At 38.6% G+C, this 26,648-nt stretch overlaps 1 protein-coding gene across 7 annotated transcripts in view; it reads right to left on the bottom strand.

Annotated features, from left to right (window-relative positions):
- The window catches only part of PHKA1 (phosphorylase kinase regulatory subunit alpha 1), a 323,836-nt gene that overhangs the window by 9,288 nt on the left and 287,900 nt on the right, over positions 1-26,648 (bottom strand). For 5 of the 7 annotated variants that reach the window (XM_077146161.1, XM_077146162.1, XM_077146159.1 and 2 more), the window contains 6 exons: positions 25,585-25,663; positions 25,301-25,430; positions 16,309-16,410; positions 15,267-15,382; positions 15,109-15,147; positions 1,489-1,659 (listed from right to left, as the gene is read on the bottom strand). In XM_077146161.1, coding sequence (XP_077002276.1) covers positions 1,489-1,659; positions 15,109-15,147; positions 15,267-15,382; positions 16,309-16,410; positions 25,301-25,430; positions 25,585-25,663 — 637 coding nt within the window. The remainder of the gene's footprint in view (positions 1-1,488; positions 1,660-15,108; positions 15,148-15,266; positions 15,383-16,308; positions 16,411-25,300; positions 25,431-25,584; positions 25,664-26,648) is intronic. The other 2 variants (XM_077146160.1, XM_077146164.1) reach the window with 1 other exon arrangement.

The following is a 26,648-nucleotide window of genomic DNA, read 5'->3' as shown; positions in this document are numbered from 1 at the left end:
ATAGTACCACAGTCTGTAGCCTACACCTCTATCATGCATTTTGGCTTTGTATTATAGCTGCTTTTTAAAAACATAGGACTGTATAACACAAACATTGTAGACGATGGCCTACAGTTAATAGCATAATTATAAAAATATTTTTTCATGAATTGTAAAAGATGTTACATACTAATACAAGGTGTTAATAATAGGGTGTTAGATATGAACACTATATTTTATGCATGATTTTTCTGTAACCTACAACTTCTCTAACAGAAAAAGGAAAGAATGAGGTGATGCATACGAAGTCAGTTAGGACATCCCAGGCACATGGAAAATATTCAAATTCAATAAAGGTTATACACAACGTGTAAGGTCAATCCAAAATATAGTCATGCAGTTATTTGCTCATTCAAAAACAACAACATAAATCTATACATTAAACTTCTTGATTACAAGAAGTAATCTTTTATCTTATAGCCCCAGTACCTCATTTGGTATCTTGGGTAGGAGAGCACCCAATACATGTCTGTAAATTGAACTGTCATAATCCAAGTATAATTAGAGAGAAAAAATACATATTTGTCACCACTGTGTTACAAAAGTTAACACAGTGGAAGGAAAGTAAGACCTAGGTACACCTTGAACTCAAGGAACATCACCAGAGTTGATGATCTGAGCAACTTCCCCCTTTCCAAAAGATCACTGGACCTTGTTTTTGGAAGAATATTTCGGTATGCTTGGGGACAAAAAAAAACATAATCAAAAGTTTTGAAGTGCTGAAAGAAATGTTCTTCAGGTCCTTACCAATGGCAATGAAGCAAAAAGCGGAACTAAGAGACTATGAATGAGACTTATAAATGAGCACTCCAGTCTTCTCTGCCCACTAAATCTAAAAAATACCTATTTAGGTGTGACATGACCTTAAATGTCTTTGGCAAAATGGGCCTTTGCAAGGAAAAAAATATCAGCCACACCAACATAGTCTTTTGGACTATTAGCAGTATTATAACTTTGCATCTATTTAGTAATTTTCATTTAAGAAAAATATACATGAGTGCTCCTTATATAAACTCCCCAGATGCTGCAATTGTTTTATTACAGCAGTACTTGGTCTTGAACAGCACATTGCTAAAAACAACATTTCTAGTCTAAAATAACTATAAGGAGAGTTCTTTAGTACCAAATTCAGGTTACTAGTAGTAAATGTATCACAATACCCTGAATTACAATGTCAACTCAACTGTACCCCAAAACAGAAAAGTGATGAGATTTTAAATCTCATTTATAAACAATACTATAGTAACAATAATAATGAAAAGAAATGAAATTATCAAATGCCACCATAATAATAATCAAGTTTTGCTTTTATATTTTCTTCTGGGTTTTGTACATATGAGTATATGACTTTTCCATAATTACAGTCATATCATAATCATATCATGATTCAGCAAAAGAGACTGAGGTTTTCAAGGGAAGAAAGAGATATCCATAATGTATTATGCTCACCTTCTGCAAAATTTTCCATACTTTTTGATAAAATCCAATTGGAACCCTGTTCAGTGCTCCATCCAGCCTTCTTCGGCGTTGCCATTGACCTTGACGATTATCTTTAGTTGTCTGTTGACCATATGTACTGGGAAAGGACCCACTACTTGGAGTAATAGAGGATACAGGTGACTTGGGAGAAGAGGTGGGGAAATAACATAAATTAAAAGTTATCTCTGCACAATGAACACTAAACACAGTTAGATTTATCTCTGCAGAACAATAAATCACATATTAAGTGTAACTCTCAAGATAAAGATGTTACAGTGAAACATAGTAGACTTATATGTTGCTAGCGGCAATGTAAATAGGCATTATTTTTTTAGAAAGCAATTTGGTGATTTACAACAAGAGCCATAAAAAATATTGACAGAATTCCTAATTTTATGAATTTATCCTTAGGAATAATTCAAAAGAAGGAAAAATCTACCTATTTTAAACACGTTCATCAAAATTATTGCAATACTATGACATTTAGAATCAATCTAAAAAAACCCAAAGTTAGGGCATGTGTAAGTAAATTATGATAAAGCAACTCAATAAAATAGCATGCTCAATAATTCTGAAGACTTAGAAATATATAAATTTATAGACATTGTAAGAAGTTCCAAAGCTAGTCCTAAGGGAACTGACTTTAGAAAAGAGTGTGGGAAAGTTCAAGCCTATGGATGTTCTGAAAAACAATGAACATTTTGATTGTAAGTAATTAAGGAGGCTTGTACCTCCAGGAGAACAGCAAGCCAAACAACAGACCAGCTAGAAGTTTAACAGAGTGCAGTAGGAAAATAGTCAGCTAAGTAGAGTCCTCCTGGAGTCAGAATAAGCCTCAAAGGCTACCTGTGAAAAGGGGTCTGAATTTAACTCAGACTGTGGTGCAATTTATTCCACAGAAAACTGTCAAAACAATAGAACAATCAATCAGCTGACAATTTGTGTAGGCTAACAGGTGTAGGTAATATCAGCAGAGGACTACAACTTAACAGAAAGATGAGAGAAAGAGACACAGAGGGCCCTGCAAAACCCACTGTTATTCCAGGATGAAGGTGCACACGTCAGAAGGCTGTGCCTTCTGAGGAACAACATCAAAAGGTTGCACACTGCAGGGCAAATAGACTTCACTGAAATAGTCCATTTAAGTCACCTAATAAATGAACAAGAAAAACAACAGGCCATGGGGGTTGGGGGAATGGGAGTTAGTATTCAGAATTCCTACAATATATTATCTAAAATGTCCAATTTCGGGCTGGCAACAGTGGCTCAGTGGCAGAGTTCTCGCCTGCCATGATGAGACCCGGGTTTGATTCCCGGAGTCTAACCATGTTAAAAAAAAAAAAGTCCAATTTTTAACAAAAATTTATAAAGCATGCAAAGAAACAGGAAAGTGTGAGCCATACACAGGAAAAAAGCAGGCAAAGGGCCTGCTTTTGATCGGGCCAGATGTTGGACTTAGCAAAGACTTCAAAGAAGCTATTATGAATATGCTCTAAGATCCACAGGAAACCATGCTTAAAGAAGCAAAGGAAGGTATGAGGACAATGTCTCATACAATAGTCTCAATACAAACATATGAATGATAAAAAAGGACCAAATGGAAACTCTTGCTTGATAAGTAAAATAACAAATGAAAATGAAATGCAAATTCAGTGGAGGGGGCACAACAGTAGATTTGAACTGGCAGAGGACTGGAATATAGATAAACAGAGATTATGCAATATGAAGGAGAGAGAAAAAAATAATAAAGAAAAGTGAATAGAGCCTAAGACAAATGTGCAATCCCATTAAATGCACTGGCATATGTGTAATGAAAGCACCAAAAGGAGAGGAGATAGAGAAAGGAGTAGAAAAATAATAGAAGAAATAAAAGACATGTAGCTTAGAAAGGAAGAAGTCAAACTATTTTGCTTTACAGATGATATGACCCTGTATATAAGAAAATACTATGTAATCTATTTTTAAAAGCTATTAGAACTAATAAATAAGTTCAGCAAAAGTGCAGTATATAAGATCAAAATAGAAAATTAAATTTTATTTCTAGGCACTAGCAACAACAATATGAAAATGAAATTAAGAAAATAATTTCATTTACAATAGCATTAAAAATAATAAGATACTTAGGAATAATTTAATGAAAGAACTGTAAGGTATATTCTGAAAACTACAAAACATGTTGAAAGAAATGAAAGCACTTGAGCAGGCATTTCTTCAAAGAAGATATGCAAATGCAAATAAGCACATGAAAAGATGCTCAACATCATTAGCTCTCAGGCTTTACAAGTGAAAACCACAGTGCAGTGCTCACTAGTATGGCTATAACAAAAAAGACAGACAATAACGAGTGTTGATGATGATGTGGACAAATTTGGAACCCTCATTCAATACAGTTAGGAATATAAAATGGTGTGGGCATTGTGGAAAACAATTTGGCAGTTACTCAGAACATTAAACATAGAATTATCATATGACCCAGTAATTCCACTCCTATGTTTATACTAAATAAAAGTGAAAAAATATGTCCACACAAACAGCTGTCCATGAAGGTTCATAGCAGCATTATTCATGATTGCTCAAATTGGAAACGGTTCAAATGTTGATTAAGTAATGAAAGCACACATAAAAATAAAATATGTCAACACACAGGAATAATTTTTGGCAATTAAAAGGAATGAAATAATAATACATGCTACTGTAAGAATAAACCTTCAAAACGTTATTCTAAGTGAAGGATGAAATACACTGGGAAAGTGGTTATTTGACAGTTTAGATTTAGAGATAAATACAAAATAGAACAAAAATAGTAGAAATATTTTCCTGAGACAAGAACTGCTCACATTTTAATTCAGGACAAATGCCTAAAGCGTCAATCATCGTTAGGTAAAACAGAAAAGTGCCCCCAAACATTCCTATTGTTTTTTCTTCACTTGCACCAAGATCTCACGCTGCTGATAGTGAGATCAACTCAGAAAGGGTATGTATCTGATAAAGTACAACTCAGACTGCTTTCCAAAGCCAAATGTCAATAGTTTTTAGTTCTTAGATTAATTTATTCTCTACCTATGTTTCCTTTTATAAATATACATAAAAGAGGTGATCAAGGCTTACAATTCATTACAGGATTATTTAGTTATGGATAATATAAATACCCTTATTGTTTTCAATAGTTCTCCGTTTTTGTTTGGTTATCATGTGGCCTAAATCTGAATAGCTTTAGAAATCTGAAATCCAGGCCATTATGAATTATTGAGTCAAGCCAAAGAAAATTTCAATTAAAGATCAGTCTTTCTCCAAACTGTAAGCTTCATGAGGCCAAGTGCCACATCTGTCTTTCACCTATTTTATCTATAGTATCTGGCACAAAGTTGACAACGATATTTACTAACTGAATCAAGAATCAGAAGAATAGCCTACCCAGTGGTTTTCAAACTTAAGAGTGCCTCAAAATCATCTAGAGAGCATGTTACAATGGATTGCCCAGCCTTTCTGATTCAATAGGGCTAGGGTGGGAATCAAGAATTTGTGTTTTAAACAAGTTCCTGGGTGATGCTGCTGCTGCTTAGTACAGTGCCTAGTGCATGGCAGGCATATAGTAGATATAATATTAGCTGAAGGAGTAAATTAATAAACAAGAGCTTAGCATTTACTTAAAAATTGAATTACGTTTTCTGAAATGAAAGAGAGGTTGGAGGTGACCACCATTCTCTCTCTTTTTGAATAAGAAATAGGAAGATCTCACTCCATACACTAAGTTGCTTTAAACTTATGCTCATGTTTGATTCATTTTACTGCTATCATCTTGTATTATATGCTATTCATAAGTGCTTTGAATATATTGTTTTATGAATTATGACATATACTGACTGAGTGAAAAGAAACACTGACATCAAATCTATACCCAGGGGTGACCACCATTGTACTATGAAAAAAAATTGAGAAAACAGAATTTCAAAAGGAATGAGGAAAGGAAACCATTGTTTGTGTTTTAAGAAGTTTTTGTTACATGAGGCATGCAACTAAGTGAATGGAACTTGAGGACAGTATGTTGAGTGAAATAAAGCAGAAATGAAAAGAGAAACATTATAATGCTTCACTAATATGGACTAACTATAATGTGTAAACTCTGAAAATTGAATCCGGGAGTGTAAGTATCAGAGGAAGGCTTATTGTAAAGGTTCCTAGATTTTAAGCTCTTGCAAGAACCATATCTATTCCTGTGTTGTAATGGTTATTTCTAAATTCTGAGATGCTGAGTTCTTTGTGTATAACCTGGCCATTCTCTGCAACTTCAGGTATCTATGTGACACCTGAGACTCAGAGTTAGAGCTCTGCAGCTATGAATGTCAGCATTATCCCATATAGCAATTGTTAAAAACACTAAAATAGGGATCAGACCTAAGTTAGAGATATGAATGATGCTGATCTGGCTAGGACTAAGGGAAATCCAGACTACAGGGTAAAAGATGATACTGACTGTATATTAAAACTTCAACCTCTGTGTGAGACTAAAGGAAGAGATGTTTATTTGGTGCAAAATTTATATTTGTGGTAGCACGGCGTCTAATCTAACATGCATGGTCAGTTTATTCAAACAGCATAATTATATGGACCCTTGAATAGGGAGTGAGAGCTTGTTGATTTGTACAGGTTGTTGTGATTTGCTGATACATCCCAGAGTAATTTGAGCAGAAAATAAAAAAGTATTTGCAAAGTCCCCTTGAGGGACTGGTGAAAAAGGTGGAAATAAACTTCCCAACCTGGGAAATTCCTGATATTCTTGCAAGCATTGGGGACTACCAACTTAATAGGCCGAGACCTCAATCTTGGGGCTTGCCCATTTGAAACTTATTCCTGCAAAGGTGAAGCTAAGTCTACTTATAATGACATCTAAGAGTTATTCCTAGAGAACCACCTTTGTGCTCAGATGTAGCCTTTCTCTGTAAGTCAACTCTGCAGGCAAACTCACTGCCATCTCCCTACGTGGGCCATAACCTCTAGGGATGTAAATCTTCCTGGCAAGGTGGGACATGACTCCTGGGGATGAGCAGAGACCCAGCATAGAGGGATTGAGAAAGCCTTTTTGACCAAAAGGGAGAAAGAGAAATGAAATAAAATAAAGCTTCAATGGCTGAGAGATTTCAAAAAGAGTTGAGAGGTCATTCTTGGGGTTATTCTTATGCATTATATTGATATTCCTGTTTAGTTTTTAGTGCATTAGAATAGATAGAAGGAAATACCTGAAACTGTTGAACTGTACTCTAGTAGCCTTGATTCTTGAAGATAATTGTATAACTATATAGCTTTTATAGTGCGACCATGTGATTGTGAAACCTTATGGCTGGCACTCCCTTTATACAGTGTATGGAGAGATGAATAAAAAATTAAGACAACAATAAATAAATAATAGAGGGGAGAAGAGGTATGGGGTATTTTGGGTGTTCTTCTTTATTTTTATTTTTATTTTTTTGGAGTAATGAAAATGTTAAAAAATTGATTGCGGTAATTAATGCACAACTATATGATGTGTGCCACTGATTGTCCACATTGGATGTTTATATGGTATGTGGATGTATCTCAATAGAATTGCATTAAAAGTTATTGTTACAAGGTGGGGCAAGATGGCAACATACGAGATGTAGAATTTAGTTCATGCTTCAGGGCAGCTAGTAAATAGCCAGGAATGGTATGGAACAACTGCTGGGGGAACATCAGTGACCAGACACCCAGTGTGTACCACTCTGGAACAGGTGGAATGGCTGAGATCTCACACAGAATTCTATGTCTCCCAAGCCTCAGAGGCTGGCATCCCTCCCCCATGGGCACAGCAGGCTAGTTACCCAAGGACAAAGGAAACAGAGTCCACTAGTAGCAAGGACTTAGTTCAACCAAGCACCAGTTGTGGAATTAATTAACAAATTCTGATTACTGAAAACAGGTCCCAAGCACAGACAAACTTGGAATAAGCACTAAAGGAGCAAGGAGTTTTTGCCCCGGCAGAGAGGAGGCAGAGCTGACAATAAAAAGAAGCAAACAAAAAAATCCACAAAGGTTTTTTGAGGTGGACAGCACAAAATACTGGAAAAGGGCTGGACCCCAAGAAAAGGGGAGACACACAGCCTCGGTAGACATAGAGCCTCAGGATACATAGAGCCATGTACCAACTCAAGCTCTTGATTGGCAAACCCAGGCAGCATGCAGCTCTGAAAAGGCTTTTTGCCTTTTAGTTCTTAATAGCTCATTAAATATAACTGCAAGCACTTATCCAGCATCGCCCGGGCAAGGGAGGAACTAAGGCATGTCTGAGAGACAAAGTAACTAGTTAGATGAAAAGGGTTAATTTCCAAAAAGGCTTATTTTCCCCAAGAAAAGGGCTCAGGGCTCAGCTCAAGTGGAGGCCCTCCTTCAAGGAATTCAGGCCCCAGGAGCCAGGAAACAGAAGCAATTAAAGCCCATCTTCTACTACCTCACTTCTGTCTCAACCAACCAACTTCTTGCAGGGAGAGTCTACTGAAATTAAAGGAATCTCATCACTTTAAGCTGGTGGGAAGCTGTGGGCAGACATGCACCACATGCTGGGCAGGATAGGAAAAGCAGAGCCTAGAGGCTTCATAGGAAAGTCTGACAACATGCTAGCTACTTTCTCCTGATTCTGGCTACTTTCTCCTCCTAAGACATGGGCCTGTATGGTCTGGGAAAATTTAACTGGGGCTTATAACACTCTCAATAAAACAAACAAACAAAAAGGGCTCCATATAGGCAGGTAAAGAAACAGAAAAACAAGAACTGAAAACTTCTGGTCAGTTAAACAGAACCTATGCTAGAGGTCTAGAATAAGTTGAACTGAACGTCAAAGAACAGATAGAGAACAAAGTCAACCAGCAAGAAAATCCTAGGTAAAAGAGCTAAAACAACCTCCAGAATAAACTAATTAAGGAAATTAAACACCTAGATGCAGGCAAAAAGAACAAGTTACCCTTCAAATGAGATACAGGAGTTGAAACAACTAATTAAGGATGGCTTGAACAGACATGCAAAACATCATAAAAAATTATTGTTAGACAATTCCTTCCTGACCAAAAAGGGTAAAATAAGCATAATTAATAAAGTATCAGTAGCAGAGAGAGTTCAAATAGAATCAAGAGGCTCCTCTGGAGGTTGCTTATGCAAGCTTCAGGTAGACCTTGCTACCTATCATAACCTGCCAAACCCTAACCAGGACCATTCCAGCCAATCCCAAAGAACATCTAGGGCAATATATAAGATTTTACAAGGGTTCCAGGCACAAGAGTAACTTTCCAGAAACCTGCAACCTCCAGATGGGTCTCTGGTCCAGATAAGTCCTAAAACCTAGCCCAGCCTCTCCAGAACATTAGATAGTTCCATCTCCCTACCCCATATTAGTGACAGACCCTTCTAATAGCAAAAATTTAGAATTGCCATAGCCCAAACAACCTCTAAAGAGACGTATGAAAAGATCAAAGGTGAGGGTGGAATTATACAGAAGATAAGACTTAACAAATGAGTATGAATGCTGAATCATTAAATTGCTATCTCTTTTAGTCTCCAGTATTTTAGAGGAGCTAGAAGTAAAAACCTAAAATTGTGTAATTGTGACCCATGTCAAAGTCTGAAATATGCTCTACAACTAACTGCGGTGCTGTGCTTGGAAATTTATTGTTCACAAAAAAAGAAGGAAAAAAAAGTCGATTGTGGTGACAAAAAAGCATTTAAGCCCTCTAGCCTCCTATATGCTGGAGCAGCTAGAAGGAAAAATATGAGAAGAGCATATGGTAGCCCATGACAAACACTGGGATCTATTCTGTAACCATTTTTTGAAGAGTGCTATGAAAACTATTGATTTTGTATTTCTTTGCTTTGTATATATGTTATACTATACAATAAATAAAGTTAAAAAAAAGTTATTGTTAAAGTAAAACTACTGACTCTTCAAGTAACTAGCTGGCAAGTTACCACTAAAAAGCTGATGAAAGCAGGCCACTGTGGCTCAGCAGGCAGAATTCTCACCTGCCATGCCGGAAACCCATTTCAATTTCCGGTGCCTGCCCATGAAAAAGAAAAAAAACAATGCTGATGAGAAGAGCCTTACTCTATAAGTAGTCATAGTAAGGAGTAATATAAACAAAACTACTTTACAAATTAATTATTTTTCCATAATCAGGAAAAGAGAGCATTGGTAAATGGCAGAGACAGATACACTGACCAATGGAATAAAATAGAGTGTTCAGAAAGAAACCTTCTTATCTATGGACAATTGATCTTTGCTAAGGCAGTCAGGCCAATTCACTTGGGACAGAGCATCCTCTTCAATAAATGGTGCTTAGAGAACTGGTTATTCATATACAAAAGAATGAAAGAGGATCCATATCTCATACCCTACATAAAAAATGAGTTCAAAATGGATCAAAGACCTAAACATTAGAGCTAAGACAATAAAATTTTAGAAGGAAATATCTTTAAAATTTTGTGATAGGAAGAGATTTCCTAGACCTTACACCCAAAGCACAAGCAATGAAAAAAGAAAATAGATAATGGGATCGCCTTAAAATTAAACACTTTTGTGCACCAAAGAACTTTATTAGGAAAGTGAAAAGGCAGCTTACGCAATGGGAGACAATATTTATAAACCACATATCAGATAAGAGTTTAATATACAGAATATATAAAGAGATTCAACAATTCAACAACAAAAAGACAAACAACCCAATTAAAAAATGGGCAAAAGTCATGAACATACACTTTTCAGAAGAGGAAATACAAATGATGAAAGGCATATGAAAAGCTGCTCAACTTCACTGGCTATGAGAGAAATGCAAATCAAAGCTACAATGAGATATCATCTCACATCCACAAGAATGGACATTATAAAACAACAGAAAACAACAAGTGCTGGAGTGGATGTGAAGAGAGAGGCACATTAATGCACTGTTGGAGGGAATGTAAAATGGTGCAATCATTCTGTAAGGAACTTTGGTGGTTCCCCAGGAAGCTAATATAGAATTGCGATATGATCCACCAACCCCATTATTAGGTATATATTCAGAGAAATTGAAGGTAAGGATAGAAATGCACATTTGCACAGTGATGCTTACAGCAGCATTTTTAAATGATTGCCAAGAGATGGAAACAGCCCAAATGTCCATCAATGGATGAGTGGCTAAACAAGCTGTGGTGTATATACGTGATAGAACATTATGCAGCTGTAGGACAGAATAAACTTATATGAAGCATGTAATAATGTGGATGAACCTTGAGGACATTAGGCTGAGTGAAACTAGAAACAAAGGGACAAATACTGTATGGTCTCATTAATATGAACTAATATTAATGAGTAAACTTTGAGAGTTAAAGTTAAGAACATAGGTTATCAGGAGATAGAAAGAGGGAAGATATTGGCATTTGGTGATGAAGGAGTACAGAAAATGCAACAGGACTGATTGTTACAATTAAGAAATAGATAGCTCAGTACTTACTCTCTTATGGTAGCATAAAAAACATAAGCTTACTGCCTGAAGCTGGGGCACATATGACACCAGAAGAAAAGTTAGAGGATAAAAACTGAGATGGTATAACTTAGGAATGCCTAGAGTGGACAACAATGGATGCTTTTTCATGAGGGAGAAAAAAACCAAATGTCAGTAATGTAAGGTGTTGTTGAAAATGGGATGGTATACAGGACAAAGTACAATCAATGCAAGCTACGGTCTATAGTCAACAGTAACATTGTAATATGCTTCCACTGAATGTAACAAAGGCATTATGCCAAAACCAAATATCAACAGGTGGGGGGCATGGGGCAGGGGTATGTATTCTTTGTGGAAGATAAGGAAATATATCCCATAAATGTTGATATGTTACATTTTCATTTTGTCTCAGTATATTTACAGATACTCTTGTAATTTCTTCCTTGACCCACTGGTTGTCTAAGACTGTGTTGTTTAGCCTCCATATATTAGTGAATTTTCCAGTCCTCTACCTGGTATTGATGTACAACTTCATTCCATTATGATCTGAGAAAGTGTTTTGTATGATTTTAACCTTTTTCAATTTATTGAGACTTGCTTTGTGACCCAGTATATGCTCTACCCTTGAGAATGCTCAATAAGCACTTGAGGAAAATGGGTATTCTGCTGTTGTGGGATACAATAATCTATAAATGTCTGTGAAGTATAGTTCATTTATTGTATTATTCAAAATCCCCATTTCCTTATTGATAGTCTGTCTAGATGTTTTATCCATTGATGAGCACGGGGAGTTGAAGCCTTAACTTATTATGGTAGAGGTGTCTACTTCTCCCGTCACTGATGTCAGTGTTTGCCTCATGTGTTTGGTATATATTGGTATATAAATATTTGTGATTGTTATGTCCTCTTGTTGAATCGTTCCTTTTATTAATACATAGTGTCCTTTGTCTCTTTTAATTGTTTTACATTTGCAGTCTATTTGTTGGATAGTAGTACAGCTACCCCTGCTCTTTTCTGATTGTTGTTTGCATGAAATATCTTTTCCCAACCTTTTAATTTCAACCTATATTTGTCCTTGGGTCTCAAGTGAGACTCCTATAGACAGCATACTGGTGGGTCCTGTTTTATAATCCATTCTCCCACTCTATGTCTTTTGATTGGGGGGGGGGTCTAATCAATTAACATTTAACATTATTATTGTAAAGGCAGCATGTTTTTCTACCATTCTATCTTTTGGGTTTTATATGCTATATGTAATTTTTTTTTTTTACCTTTATTGATAGTCTTCATTTCTACACTCTTCTTGAGACCTCTCTTCCTGCCTTTTCCTATCTGACTATAGTGCTCCCTTTAGTATTTCTTGTAGAGCCAGTCTCTTAGTCACAATTTCTCTCAATGACTGTTTGTCTGAAAATATGCAAATCTCCCATTCATATTTTTTTGTTTGTATGCTATATGGTGGGGGTCACATTTCATTCTTTTTCATGTGAGTATCCCCTCATTGCTGCAACATTTGTTGAATTTTTGCTTGTTTGCTTGTTTGTCTGTTTCGGAAGTGCATGGGCTGGGAATCGAACCTGGGATTCCTGTATGGCAGGAGAGAATTCTGCCACTGAACTACCCTTGCACCCTCTACCCCTCATTTTTGAAGGACAGTTTTACTGGGTATAGAATTCTTGGTTGGCAGTTTGTCTCTTTCAGAATCTTAAGTATATCATGTCACTGCTTTCTCACCTCCATGGTTTCTGCTGAGAAATCCACATATAGTCTTATCTTGCTTCTCTTGTATGTGATGGATTGCTTATCTCTTGCTGCTTTCAAAATCCTCTCTTAGTCTTTGACATCTGACATCAGATTAATAAATGTCTTGGAGTATATCTGTTTGGATCCATTCTGTTTGGGGTATGCTGTACCACTTGGATTTGTAATTTTATGTCTTTCATAAGAGAGGGGAATTTTCAGTGATTATTTCCTCCATTAGTCTTTCTGCTCCTTTTCCCTTCTCCTCTCCTCTGGAACACCCACAACACATATATTCATGTGCTTCATGTTGTCATTCAATTCCCTGATACCCTGATCATATTTTTCCATTCATTTCCCTATATTTTCTTTTGTGTGTTGGATTTCAGATATCTATTCCTCTAGTTTGCTAACCATTTCCTATGCCTCTTCAAACCTGTTATTGTACATTCCTACTGTTTTTTTATCTCTTCTATTTTGCCTTTCATTCCCATAATTTCTGTGATTTGCATTTCCAAACATTCACGTTTGTCATTATGTTCACCCAATGTCTTCTTTATATTCTCCCTCAATTCGTTGATTTGATTTTTGATGAGATGTTGCATGTCTGTCTGAATATCCTGAATTAGTTGTTTCAACTCCTGTATCTCATCTGAAGTGCTGGTCTCTTCCTTTGACTAGGCCATATCTTCAAGTTTCCTAGTAAGACTTATTATTTTTTGCTGGAATCTAGGCATTTGATTTCCTAAATTGGTTTATTCTGGAGGATGTTTTCACTCTCTTACCTAGAGTTTTCTTGCTGGATGGTTTTGTTCTGCATCTGTTCTTTGATATTCAGTTCAACTTATTCTCGACCTCCAGCCTGGGTTCTGTTTAACTGACCAGAAGTTTTCAGTTCTTGTTTTGCCGTTTCTTTCCCTCTTATATCAAAGCCTTTTCTATTTTGAGGAGGGTCTCCTCAGATATTACAGACCCCAATTAGATTTTCCCAGACCATACAGGCCTACTATAGGAGCAGAGTATAGCCAGCATTAGCTTTCCCTAAGGGTGAGATCCAGCATGTTGTCAGATTTTCCTCTGGAGCTCTAGACTCTGTGCTTTTCCTATACTGCCCAGTATGTGGTGGCTGTCTGCCCATGGCTTTCCCCTGGCATAAAGTGATGCAGTGCCTTTAATTTCAGCAAACTTTCCCTGCTAGGGGTGTGGTTTAGACAGAGGTGAGGAGGTAGGTGGGCTTTGATTGCTTCTGCTTTTCACTCCTTGGGGCCTGAATTCCTTGAAGGAGTGCCTCCACTTGAGCTGGGACTCATATACTTTTCTTGGAGAAGATAATCCTTTTAGGGAATTAACCCCTTTCACCTGACTAGTTACTTTGTCTCTCAGATATGCTTCAGTTCTGCCTTTGCCTGGGGCAGCGCTGGAGCCTGAAATTGCTTGCAGTTCTGACTAATGAGCTGTGAAGTAGTAAGAAAAGCAAAAAGCCTTTTCAGAGCTTGGACCCTTGCTCCCTGGGTTTGCCAATCAAGAGCTTGAGTTGATATATGGCTCTGTGTATCCCCAGGCTCTATGTGTCCTGTTTTCTTGGGATCCAGTCCTCTTCCAGTATTTTGTGCTGTCCAACTCAAAAAACCTCTATTGCTGTTTTTTTTCCATCAGCTCCACCCCCCTCTCTGTTGGGGAGAAAACTCCTAGCTCCTTTAAGTGCTTAGTCCAGATTTATCTGTGCCTGGGGCCTGTTTTCATTAGTCAGATTTTGTTAATTAATTAAGCAATTGAAGCCTGGTTGAGCTAAATCCTTGCTACTAGTAAAATCTGTTTTCTTTCCCCTCAGGGATCCAGCCTGCTGTGCCTGTTGGGGAGGGGTACCAGCCTCTGTGGCTTGGGGACTAACAATTTTTAATGGGATCTCACCATCTGTCCCAGACTGGTGTATGCTATGTGTTCAGTCACTGATGTTCCCCCAGCAGTCATTCTGTAGCATTCTTTGATATTTGCTAGTTGCTGTGCTGCATGAACTAAATTCCACACCTCAGTATGCTGCCATCTTGCCCCCACTACTATCTATTTTTAAAAGTGAAAAATCTAAGTCTAGTTTTATAAAGAAAGTTAATTCCAAAATTATGTGTTAATCCTAACAAGAAGAATTCAGGGATTCAAGTTCTTATCAGCAGTAAATTATTTTCCTCCTAAAATTAGCAAAATAGTTTAATCCAGAAAAAGGAAAACTATCCACAGATTGACTGATGCAAAGGAGAATAAAATAAGTGAATCCATGGCTTGTTATCTTATTTGTAAAAATGCCATGAGCTCATGCATGTTATATAGGCAGGAAAAACTATGTTAAAGGATCCCTAGGTGTTTCTTTCACCTGACTCTCAGTTGAGATAGACAGCCTACGAAATTCCACCTGAAAAATAAATTGTTCAAATTAACCTCAGGAAATGAAACAAAATAAACTATCCCAACCAAGCCTGATTCTAAAAGGAGGTTCATAAAGCATGATAATATACCAGTCAAACATCTTACCTGCTTTATCTCACATTTCAACTGCCTGAGCCCAGTTCGTTCAGTTTTGGTTGCTCCAACAGCACCAATCTCATGAATAGAAATAGCAGGGCTAACATTTGAATCAGTTGGACGAACTATAACATGACAGATTAGAGAAAGAGAGAGGATAATTTTGTCTATCACATTAAGAAGATTTAGATGTATATCCTCCTTTTATTATTACTTTTTACTTTTCTTTTCTTGTTAAAATTTATTTGACCTTTTATTTTGAACTTAATAAAAAACAACAGATATAATCTTGTAATTCAAAGTGTGGTCCATGGACCAGCAGCATCAGCATCAGCTGGGAGCTTGTTACTAAGATTCATTCCAATATCTACTGAATGAGAATATGCATTTTAACAAGATTCCCCCAGTATTCTTATGTACATTAGGGCTTGAGAAACACTACTTTATAATAAGGTCTGGTGATCTATCCATTTGACATTTCCCATTTATTTGTCCTAAGCCTAAAATTTGATCATGACTCTTTTCATTTATTGTTTTAGGTACTTGATATCAACTACCTCCTTAATTCCATTGCCAAACCACCAGTTTTGCAGGTGGAAGATTTGTTTGTGACTGACTCCTAAATCTATATTAATTTAAAGCTGACAAAACATAGCAGATGTACTATAGCAGCCACACACACACACCTACCACTGTAGGTGCTACTGAATTTCTGCCATTTGGAATACAAGAAAGTTTCAAATTATATGGGTATGCTAAAATAGGAATGTCCTATGGTGGCGACTTAGAATAACATAAGAGGATGAATGAAACAGTTATAAAAGAAACATGACAGTGATCAATTCACTCAGTTGATACATCATTGAAGGAAAAAAGTTTCAGAGATACAAGTAGTTGTCAAATTTTGTTCCAGAAGACAGATTTGTTTTTAATTGTTTTATATACTGGGTTTCTATTTTATCTGGGAGCAAAAAGTTCCTCTGAAAAAAAAACATTTTAAAAGCAACAAGACACTTGAAATGAACACTCTGAAATGGAAATTCAACCTTACCACTTCGCTCCACACCAAACTCTTTACCACTGAGAATGTGATGGAGGAGGCTCTTCATAGCTGAAGGACTGAGATTCATCAGGCTCTCTGTGGCTTCCTCAGCTAGTCAGGAGAAACATTAGGACAGAGGGATTTTTAAATTGCCTGCCATGTTCCCCTGCCATCCCCTCCCCTTTTTAATCTTGCTTAGAATTTCTGAGTAACTTGATTGGAAGACTAGAATTACAAAATAAATTTCTAGCATCATATGCTTAGCTATGAGTTACTATAATAAATGAATTTTCAATTATTTAAGGACTGATTATCCCGTTTATGGACTAATGGTTCCTCAATTTCTTTGTTAACTCCTTTCTACCCCACTACATATGAGAAGAATGAGAGACAACAATGGAACTGGAGGCCATTCAGACAAAGGCAATGAATTTAAGGGCCACTATATGAAGAGGAACTAAAATAATTAAAATGTCTCAGTCTGAATATACAGAGACTTAAAAGAAAATAGGCCTGAATCCATAAAATTATGAGTATTGAGACAGGATAACTTGAACTCATTCATGAATATGAAATGCTTATTAAGAGTCTACTATATGTAGGTTATGATACCTGATCTTGAGAGGCTGAGCATCTAATTGGGAGAGATGGACTATGTAAACAAGATAAGTAACAACAAAATATTGCACTTATTAACTGCCACATTAGAGGTATAGGCAGTAAGTGCTTTGGAAATCAGGGAAGGCATCAATTTCCAAGGATGGGGATTGATATAATTAGTGGGAAATCTTATTGCAATGGTAGGTAGAGGCCAGACTCTTGAATATCAGATCCAGGGACCCTGAGGTTTTGATTTTATCCAATAAGCAATAATGAAACATGATTTTGATGAATCCGTAGGAAGAAAGATCCATAACAGGTAACCAAGGAAAGGTGAAGAACGTTTGGGGGTTTATCCCTTCTCTTTTGAGGTTTATTGTTAAATACCAGATCCTCTTGTAAAACATCCGTTGATACCACAGCTAGAGAGTAATATCATAGTTTTCTCTATGATAACGAGGTAGAATGAAAATCATTTGAAATCAGAAAGACCTGGATTCAAACCCCTCTTATTGATTAGCCATGCCACTTTGGGCACATTACATAAACCTTTCTGAGTTTCAGTTTCCTTATTGGTAAAAGTGGGACACGTTTTCCAGAGGGTTCTTGTAAAGATTAAATTAGATAATGCATGTAGATATAAAACAAAAAGCACAGTGTCTGGTACATGGTAGGTATAAAATCATTGCTGTCTTTCTTTATTAAAAGGGTTATTTATAATATAAATTATGACATGGGTTTGATTTAGGTTAGATTCAAACCAATAAATTTAGCCACTTGCAAGCAGCTCAGTTAAAAGCCTTTTGGGGAAATTTAACTAAAACAATGGCTAAAATTGAGTTTTATAACTCAGTTGTGATTTTGTTTTCCTATGCCATCAATATATTTTGCCATTCATGTTGAAATCAAACAAATACTTTATAATAATCTTCAATGATGGAAAAAAACAGTCTTGTAATGGGTGTCCTTTACATTGTCTTTTTATACATTTCTGCTCTGCAGCTTCCACACGTCCCAATTATCTTCTAACTAAAACTATGTCATCTTGTTAAATATACCTATAGCTAATTTTAGAGTCCTATCAGATAAATATTTTTTAAAATATTTTTTGATATATCTTAACATACAAACATTCCATACACAGTATACAGTCAATGGCTCATAATATCACATAGTTGTGTATTCATCAACATGACTATTTTTTAGAACATTTGCATCACTCCAGAAAAAGAAATAAAAAGAAAAAAACTTATATATACTGTCATGGTTAGGGACAGGTGTCAATTTGGCCAAGTTGTGGTACCTGTTCATCTGATTGGGCAAGCGCTGGCCTGTCTGTTGCAATGAGGACATTTCATAGGATTAGGTCATGATCACGTCAGCTACATCCACAGCTGATTCCATTTGTAATCAGCCAAAGGGGAGTGTCTTCTGCAATTAGTGATGCTAAATCCAATCATGGGAAGCCTTTTAAGGAGGACTCAGAGGAGACAGGTTGCATTCCTGCTTTGGCTGGTGAGCCTCTCCTGTGGAGTTCATCCAGGCCATCCATTGGAGTCATCAGCTTCGCAGCCTGCCCTGTGGATTTTGGACTCTACATTCCTACGGTCACGTGAGACACTTTCATAAATTTTATATTTGCAAGTGTTCCCTGTTGATTCTGTTTCTCTAGAGAACCCTAACTAATACATCTTGGTACCAGGAGTGGTTCTTAAGGAACAGAATCTTAAAAATGGGTTTTTATGAATGGTTTTCTACTCTGACTGGGCTCAGAGACACTAAGGACTCTGATTCCCGTAATCAGAATGACACTCCCAATCCATGGAGTGAGTTGGCAAAGGAGATAGTCAAAATATCATCATTCAATTCTCCTAATGCTTCACTTGTACGAAGCCAGACTCTGGGGGATAATGTTTTTGACACCTTTACAGAGTTTTGTAGGAATAAGAGTTATAGAGATGTTGGTTGGTTGTTGTTAGATACACTGTCTACATTAAAGGGTGAAAGGGATGGGCTTAAGGCTTCAAACAAGAAGCTTAAGTGCCGTCTGAAAGATGTAGAGGTTTCTATGAGTATCCTGAAGGAAAATTTTATTTCCTGTAGCCGTAGACTTGAGATCTCTGAAAATCAGACTCAGAATCTTATTGTTAGAGTAGCAACTTTACAACGTAAACTGAAATCTCAGTCTTGCATGGTGTCTGCCATTAAAGTGAGGGCATTGATTGGAAAGGAGTGGGACCCTGAAAAATGGGATGGTGACATATGGATTGATAATGATGTTGGGGGTGAGGCTGAAACCCTAGACCATGCTGAGCCTTCTTTAGATAACCCTGTAATAGTCTGCCCTGAGGACATAGCCGCCCCACCTTCAGCCTGCCTTGAGGAATTGGCCACCCAACCTCCTCCTGAAGGGATTAGCCCTAGAGTTATTAATCCTGTTTCACCAGATGAAACTGCAAATGAAAGCCCTGAAGCAAATGGCTTGGAAGATATTTCTAATTCTTTTCATGACCCACCCCCACCACCCCTCATTTCTTCTAGACCTATAACTAGAATAAAGTCCCAACAGGCCCCTAAAGGTGAGGTACAAAGTATCACACATGAGGAGGTACGTTATACTCCAAAAGAACTGTGTGAGTTTTCCAATTTATATAGACAGAAATCAGGGGAATATGTGTGGCAATGGATTTTAAGAGTGTGGGATAATGGTGGGAGGAATATAAGGCTGGATCAGGCTGAATTTATTGATATGGGCCCACTAAGCAGAGATTCTGCATTCAATGTTATAGCTCGAGCAGTTAGAAAAGGTGTTAACAGCTTGTTTGGGTGGTTGGTTGAAACATGGATCAAAAGGTGGCCAACATTACCTGAGGTTGAAATGCCAGAACTGCCCTGGTATAATGTAGATGAGGGGATCCAGAGGCTTAGAGAGATTGGGATGTTAGAGTGGATTTATCATGCAAAGCCTGCTCTTACACCCCAGGAATGTCCAGAGGATGCACCTTTTACCAGAACAGTGAGAAATAAATTTGTGAGACTAGCACCATCATCCCTCAAGAGCTCTGTGGTTGCACTTCTCTGTAGGTCAGATATTACTGTAGGAACTGCTGTCACTGAGCTGGAATCCTTAAACACAATGGGGATGACAGGATCCCGAGTTGGCAGAAGCCAGGTGCCAGCACTTAATCACCAAAGACAGGGTAGACGTGGGTATTATAATAGACAACAAACTCAAAGGAGGCATCAAAATTATATGACACGCAGAGATTTGTGGCATTGGCTAGTAAATCATGGGGTGCCTAGAAATACAATAGAAGAGCAGTCTACTAAATTCTTGTTGGAGCTGTATAAACAAAAGAGTTCTAGGTCAAGGGAACAGAAGTCTAACCTGAATTACAAAAACACAGAGTCACGGCCCCTTAACCAATTTCCAGACTTGAAACAGTTTACAGACCCTGAGCCCCTTGAATGAAGGGGAGGCCAGGTCCCTATGGGGGAGAAACCTGTTACACGCCACAAATTTATACTGTTAACCTTCCTCTAAGTCTTCCCCAAGGAGACCAACGGCCTTTTACCAGGGTAACTGTGCATTGGGGAAAAGGAAATGATCAGATATTTCGGGGATTATTAGACACTGGTTCAGAAGTGACATTAATTCCAGGGGACCCAAAACGTCACTCTGGACCACCAGTCAGAGTGGGGGCTTATGGAGGCCAGGTGATCAATGGAGTTCTAGCTCAGGTCCGTCTCACAGTGGGTCCAGTGGGCCCCTGGACCCATCCTGTAGTTATTTTCCCAGTTCCGGAATGTATAATTGGCATAGACATACTGAGCAACTGGCAGAATCCCCACGTTGGTTCTCTAACTCGTGCAGTGAGGGCTATTATGGTGGGAAAGGCCAAGTGGAAGCCACTAGAACTGCCCCTACCAAGCAAAATAGTAAATCAAAAGCAATACCGTATTCCTGGAGGGATTGCAGAGATTACTGCCACTCTTAAGGACTTGAAAGATGCAGGGGTGGTGATTCCCACCACATCCCCGTTCAACTCTCCTATTTGGCCTGTGCAGAAAACAGATGGGTCTTGGAGAATGACAGTGGATTATCGTAAACTCAACCAGGTGGTAACTCCAATTGCAGCTGCTGTTCCAGATGTAGTATCATTGCTTGAGCAAATCAATACATCCCCTGGTACCTGGTATGCAGCTATTGATCTGGCAAATGCTTTTTTCTCAATAGCTATTAGTAAGGACCACCAGAAACAGTTTGCTTTCAGCTGGCAAGGTCAGCAATATACTTTTACTGTCCTACCTCAGGGGTATATCAACTCTCCAGCCCTATGTCATAATCTTGTTCGCAGAGACCTTGATCGTTTCTCCCTCCCACAAGACATCACACTGGTCCTTTATATTGATGATATCATGTTGATTGGACCTAGTGAGCAAGAAGTAGCAACTACTCTAGATTTACTGGTAAGGCATTTGTGTGTCAGAGGATGGGAGATAAATCCAACAAAAATACAGGGGCCTTCCACCTCAGTAAAATTTTTAGGTGTCCAGTGGTGTGGGGCATGTCGAGATATCCCTTCTAAGGTGAAGGATAAATTGCTGCATCTGGCCCCTCCCACAACCAAAAAAGAGGCACAATGCCTAGTTGGTCTTTTTGGATTTAGGCGACAACATATTCCTCATTTGGGTGTGCTACTCCGGCCCATTTATCGAGTGACCAGAAAAGCTGCTAATTTTGAGTGGGGACCTGAACAAGAGGAGGCTCTGCGACAGGTCCAGGCTGTTGTGCAAGCTGCTCTGCCACTTGGGCCATATGATCCAGCAGATCCAATGGTGCTGGAAGTGTCAGTGGCAAATAGAGATGCTGTCTGGAGCCTTTGGCAGGCCCCTATAGGAGAATCACAATGCAGACCCTTAGGATTTTGGAGCAAAGCCTTACCATCTGCTGCAGATAACTACTCTCCTTTTGAGAAACAGCTTTTGGCCTGCTACTGGGCCTTAGTAGAGACTGAATGCTTAACCATGGGCCACCAAGTTACCATGAGACCTGAGTTGCCTATCATGAGTTGGGTGTTGTCTGACCCACCAAGCCATAAAGTTGGGCGTGCACAGCAGCACTCTATTGTAAAGTGGAAATGGTATATACGAGATAGAGCCAGAGCAGGTCCTGAAGGCACAAGTAAGTTACATGAAGAAGTGGCACAAATGCCCATGGTTTTCACTCCTGCTGCCACATTACCTTCTCTTTCCCAGACCAGAGCTATGGCCTCTTGGGGTGTTCCTTACAGTGAATTGACTGAGGAAGAGAAAACTCGGGCCTGGTTTACAGATGGTTCAGCACGATATGCAGGTACCACCCGAAAGTGGAGAGCTGCAGCATTACAACCCCTTTCTGGGGTGTCCTTGAAGGACAGTGGTGAGGGGAAATCCTCCCAGTGGGCAGAACTTCGAGCAGTGCACCTGGTTGTTCATTTTGCTTGGAAGGAAAACTGGCCAGAGGTGCGTTTGTATACTGACTCATGGGCTGTTGCTAATGGTTTGGCTGGATGGTCAGGGACTTAGAAAGACCATAATTGGAAAATTGGTGACAAAGAGGTCTGGGGAAGAAGTATGTGGATAGACCTTTCTGAGTGGGCTAAAAACATGAAGATATTTGTGTCCCATGTGAATGCACACCAGAAGGTGACTTCAGCAGAGGAAGATTTTAATAATCAAGTGGATAAGATGACCCGTTCTATGGATACCAGTCAGCCTCTTTCCCCAGCAACTCCTGTTACTGCCCAATGGGCTCATGAACAAAGTGGTCATGGTGGTAGGGATGGAGGTTATGCATGGGCTCAGCAACATGGACTTCCACTCACCAAGGCTGACCTGGCTACAGCCACTGCTGAGTGCCCAATTTACCAGCAGCAGAGACCTACACTCAGCCCCCGATATGGCACCATTCCCCGAGGTGACCAGCCAGCTACATGGTGGCAGGTTGATTACACTGGACCACTCCCTTCATGGAAGGGGCAGCGATTTGTTCTAACTGGAATAGACACATACTCTGGATATGGGTTTGCTTTCCCTGCACGCAATGCTTCTGCCAAAACTACTATCTGTGGGCTTACAGAATGCCTTATCCATCGTCATGGTATTCCACATAGCATTGCTTCGGATCAAGGAACACAGTTCACAGCAAATGAAGTGCGGGAATGGGCACATGCTCATGGAATTCTCTGGTCTTACCATGTTCCCCATCATCCAGAAGCTGCTGGATTGATAGAACGGTGGAATGGCCTTTTGAAAACTCAATTACAGTGCCAACTAGGTGGCAAAAACTTGAAAGGCTGGGGTAATGTTCTCCAGGAAGCTGTGTATGCTCTGAATCAGCGTCCACTGTATGGTGCTGTTTCTCCCATAGCCAGGATCCATGGGTCCAGGAACCAAGGGGTGGAAATGGGTGTGGTGCCACTCACTATTACTCCTAGTGATCCACTAGGAAAATTTTTGCTTCCTGTCCCTGCTACCCTGAGTTCTGCTGGTCTACAGGTTTTAGTTCCAAAACGGGGTGTGCTTTCTCCAGGAGAAACAACAGTGATACCACTGAACTGGAAGTTAAGATTGCCACCTGGCCACTTTGGGCTACTTATGCCTCTGGATCAACACACTAAGAAGGGGATTACATTATTGTCTGGGGTAACTGACCCTGACTATCAGAAGGAAGTATGACTGCAACTACATAATGGAAGTAAAGAAGAGTTTTCTTGGAATATAGGAGATCCCCTGGGGCGTCTATTAGTACTACCATGCCCTGTGATTAAAATCAATGGAAAACTGCAACAACACAATCCAGGCAGGACCACTAATGGCTCTGAGACTTCAGGAATGAAGGTTTGGGTCACCCCACCAGGCAAAGAACCACGGCCAGCTGAAGTGCTTGCTGAGGGGAAAGGGAACATGGAATGGGTAGTGGAAGAAGGTAGTGATAAATATGAACTTCGACCACGTGATCAGTTACAGAAATGAGGACTGTAATGCTGTTTTGTTTGTGTCATACTATTTAAGTTATAAGATATCAAGTTTAAGAATGAATGTTGCCCAAGGATTTGCACGCTATTCTGGAGAGATTTAATGTGTTTCCAGTTATATGCAGGACAGTTGAGTATTGTCAGGTAAAAGAAAAAATGTGTGCTTATTTGTTTTCATTTGGAAATTAAGTATGGTCTAAGGTGATATATATATATATGCCAAGTTGACAAGTGGTGGACTGTCATGGTTAGGGACAGGTGTCAACTTGGCCAAGTTGTGGTACCTGTTCATCTGATTGGGCAAGCGCTGGCCTGTCTGTTGCAATGAGGACATTTCATAGGATTAGGTCATGATCACGTCAGCTACATCCACAGCTGATTCCATTTGTAATCAGCCAAAGGGGAGTGTCTTCTGCAATTAGTGATGCTAAATCCAATCATGGGAAGCCTTTTAAGGAGGACTCAGAGGAGACAGGTTGCATTCCTGCTTTGGCTGGTGAGCCTCTCCTGTGGAGTTCATCCAGGCCATCCATTGGAGTCATCAGCTTCGCAGCCTGCCCTGTGGATTTTGGACTCTACATTCCTACGGTCACGTGAGACACTTTCATAAATTTTATATTTGCAAGTGTTCCCTGTTGATTCTGTTTCTCTAGAGAACCCTAACTAATACATATACCATACCCTTTACCCCTTCCTCTCACTGACCACTAGTACTTCCATCTACCCAATTTATTTTAACCTTTGTTCCCCCTATTATTTGTTCATTTTTCATCCATATTTTTGACTCATCTGTCCAGACCCTAAATAAAAGGAGCACCAGACACAAGGTTTTTGCAATCACACAGTCACATTATAAAAGCTGTATCATTATACAATTGCCTTCAAGAATCAAGGCTACTGGAATATAGTTCAACACCTGTCAGATAAATATTGACTGAAATGTTGTCTTCCTTTGTTTTATCATGATACTAATCAGTTAGAATACTGACACTATGGTCAATTGATATTGGTGTCCACAAGTTCCACTGCCTGAATCAGAATCCAACTCAGGCTGTCAACTCAAGAATGGTGCACTTTTCAGATCACTCTAGGAGTTAAGAGGACGTGTACTTAGCTAAGAGCAGTTAATTAAGTGGAATTTGGAATGCAGACCCCTCAAGAGGTGGAATTTTGAAGTTGCAGAACCAATATATAATTATGCCATCTATATCAGTCCCTTGAACTATGTAAATAGTCATTGCCTTACATGGGAATAAGATTGCTCTCTGAAACTTCTGAGTAACTGATAAAAATATTTTAGTTTTCTTTCTGCCCTCATCTAAAATTACATAGATCTGCTTTAAAAAGTGAATCCTGCTTAAAATAGTTACTGGATTGGATACCTGAGCATCGAAGGGAGTGGGCCAGTTCTGTTGCCATAACTTGTATGATCAGACCAATTCGAAGTCGAAACATTTCAGCAAAGAGGCCAGGCTGGGTTCGCATATACATGGCTAGATATACCATTATTTCCTGTACACAGAATGGATATAGACAAAAATTATGGTCTAGGTTGCAGTATGCCTATCTTGTAGGCATACAAAGTATGCATATTTAAATTGTTAGATCAATTGAAAACAAACTTTTAAATCGCAATTATGAGTTTAGGCTTTGCAGCTCTGCTTACCTGTGTAAGGATTGAGATGCTCATGTCCCCTTCACTGGCTTCATCTATTAGCTGAGTAAGTGCTTCATAAGGCAGAGGCCTGAGGAAGAAACAGTGAAGAAAGACAGAATTCCTCAAGCATTTAAACCTAAATGTACTGAAAAAAATAAAGAAAACCTCTTCCTAAGTTCAAGTCACTGCCTCAGCATTTCATCATTACAGTAGCATTCTAGCTCAGGCAATCTTCATATTTCAAAGCCTTAGATTACACTGCCTCACCAAAACTGCCTCATATCATCTCAGGACTACTGCATAAACTCATCCCTCTCCTCTCTAAACCTGGATTGTCTCCATCCTTCAAAATCCTATTTGACACATCCCATGCTGTCCTTCAGACTAGTCTTTCATGATTAGTCCTTAACATTTGACAGATAATTACTATGGCTATGATGTAAAAAAAAAACCTAATTTTAACTTGTCCTTTTTGGAAGTCACTTTATTACTTTACAATCACACCTTATAGACATATCGATCATTCATACTTTCAGCAGTTTACACACATACATATGCACATAACCTTTCACACTTCTGACTGTCCTGTTGACACTTAACACTATGAGAACATGGACTATGCCATCATCTATTGGATTGCCCACAGTAGTCACAAAATCGCTATGATTTGTAATAAAAGGTTCTGTTTATCAGAAAAGCATAAGTGGGACTTTACAGGTTCCATGGTGGACACATGAAACTTCTAACACATGATCTTAGGGTTACTTCTTTTCCTGTCTCTCAGAACCTTCACACAGGAGTTTGAACTAGATCCTAGAGGCAATGAGGCAACAGAAATCATGGAATGCACCAGGAAGGAGGTGGTATGCAGACATCAGAAAGCTATCTCTGCTCATTTCTTCCCTATTGTACTCCATATTTGGAGCATGTTTTGTTTACAAAATAAACTTTTCACAACACTGGTTGCAGAAGTATAACTGGTAATATCTTGTTTCAAATTACTCCCTGGTAGAAAAACAGATTTTTTCAGAAACCTTGTGGAAGAATTTAGAATCCCTCTAAAAATAATTCTT

Source organism: Tamandua tetradactyla, chromosome X (assembly GCF_023851605.1).
Source record: "Tamandua tetradactyla isolate mTamTet1 chromosome X, mTamTet1.pri, whole genome shotgun sequence".
Classification (NCBI taxonomy): domain Eukaryota; kingdom Metazoa; phylum Chordata; class Mammalia; order Pilosa; family Myrmecophagidae; genus Tamandua; species Tamandua tetradactyla.
The sequence above is the reverse complement of the archived record's forward strand: the minus strand, read 5'-3'. Positions and strand labels throughout refer to the sequence as shown.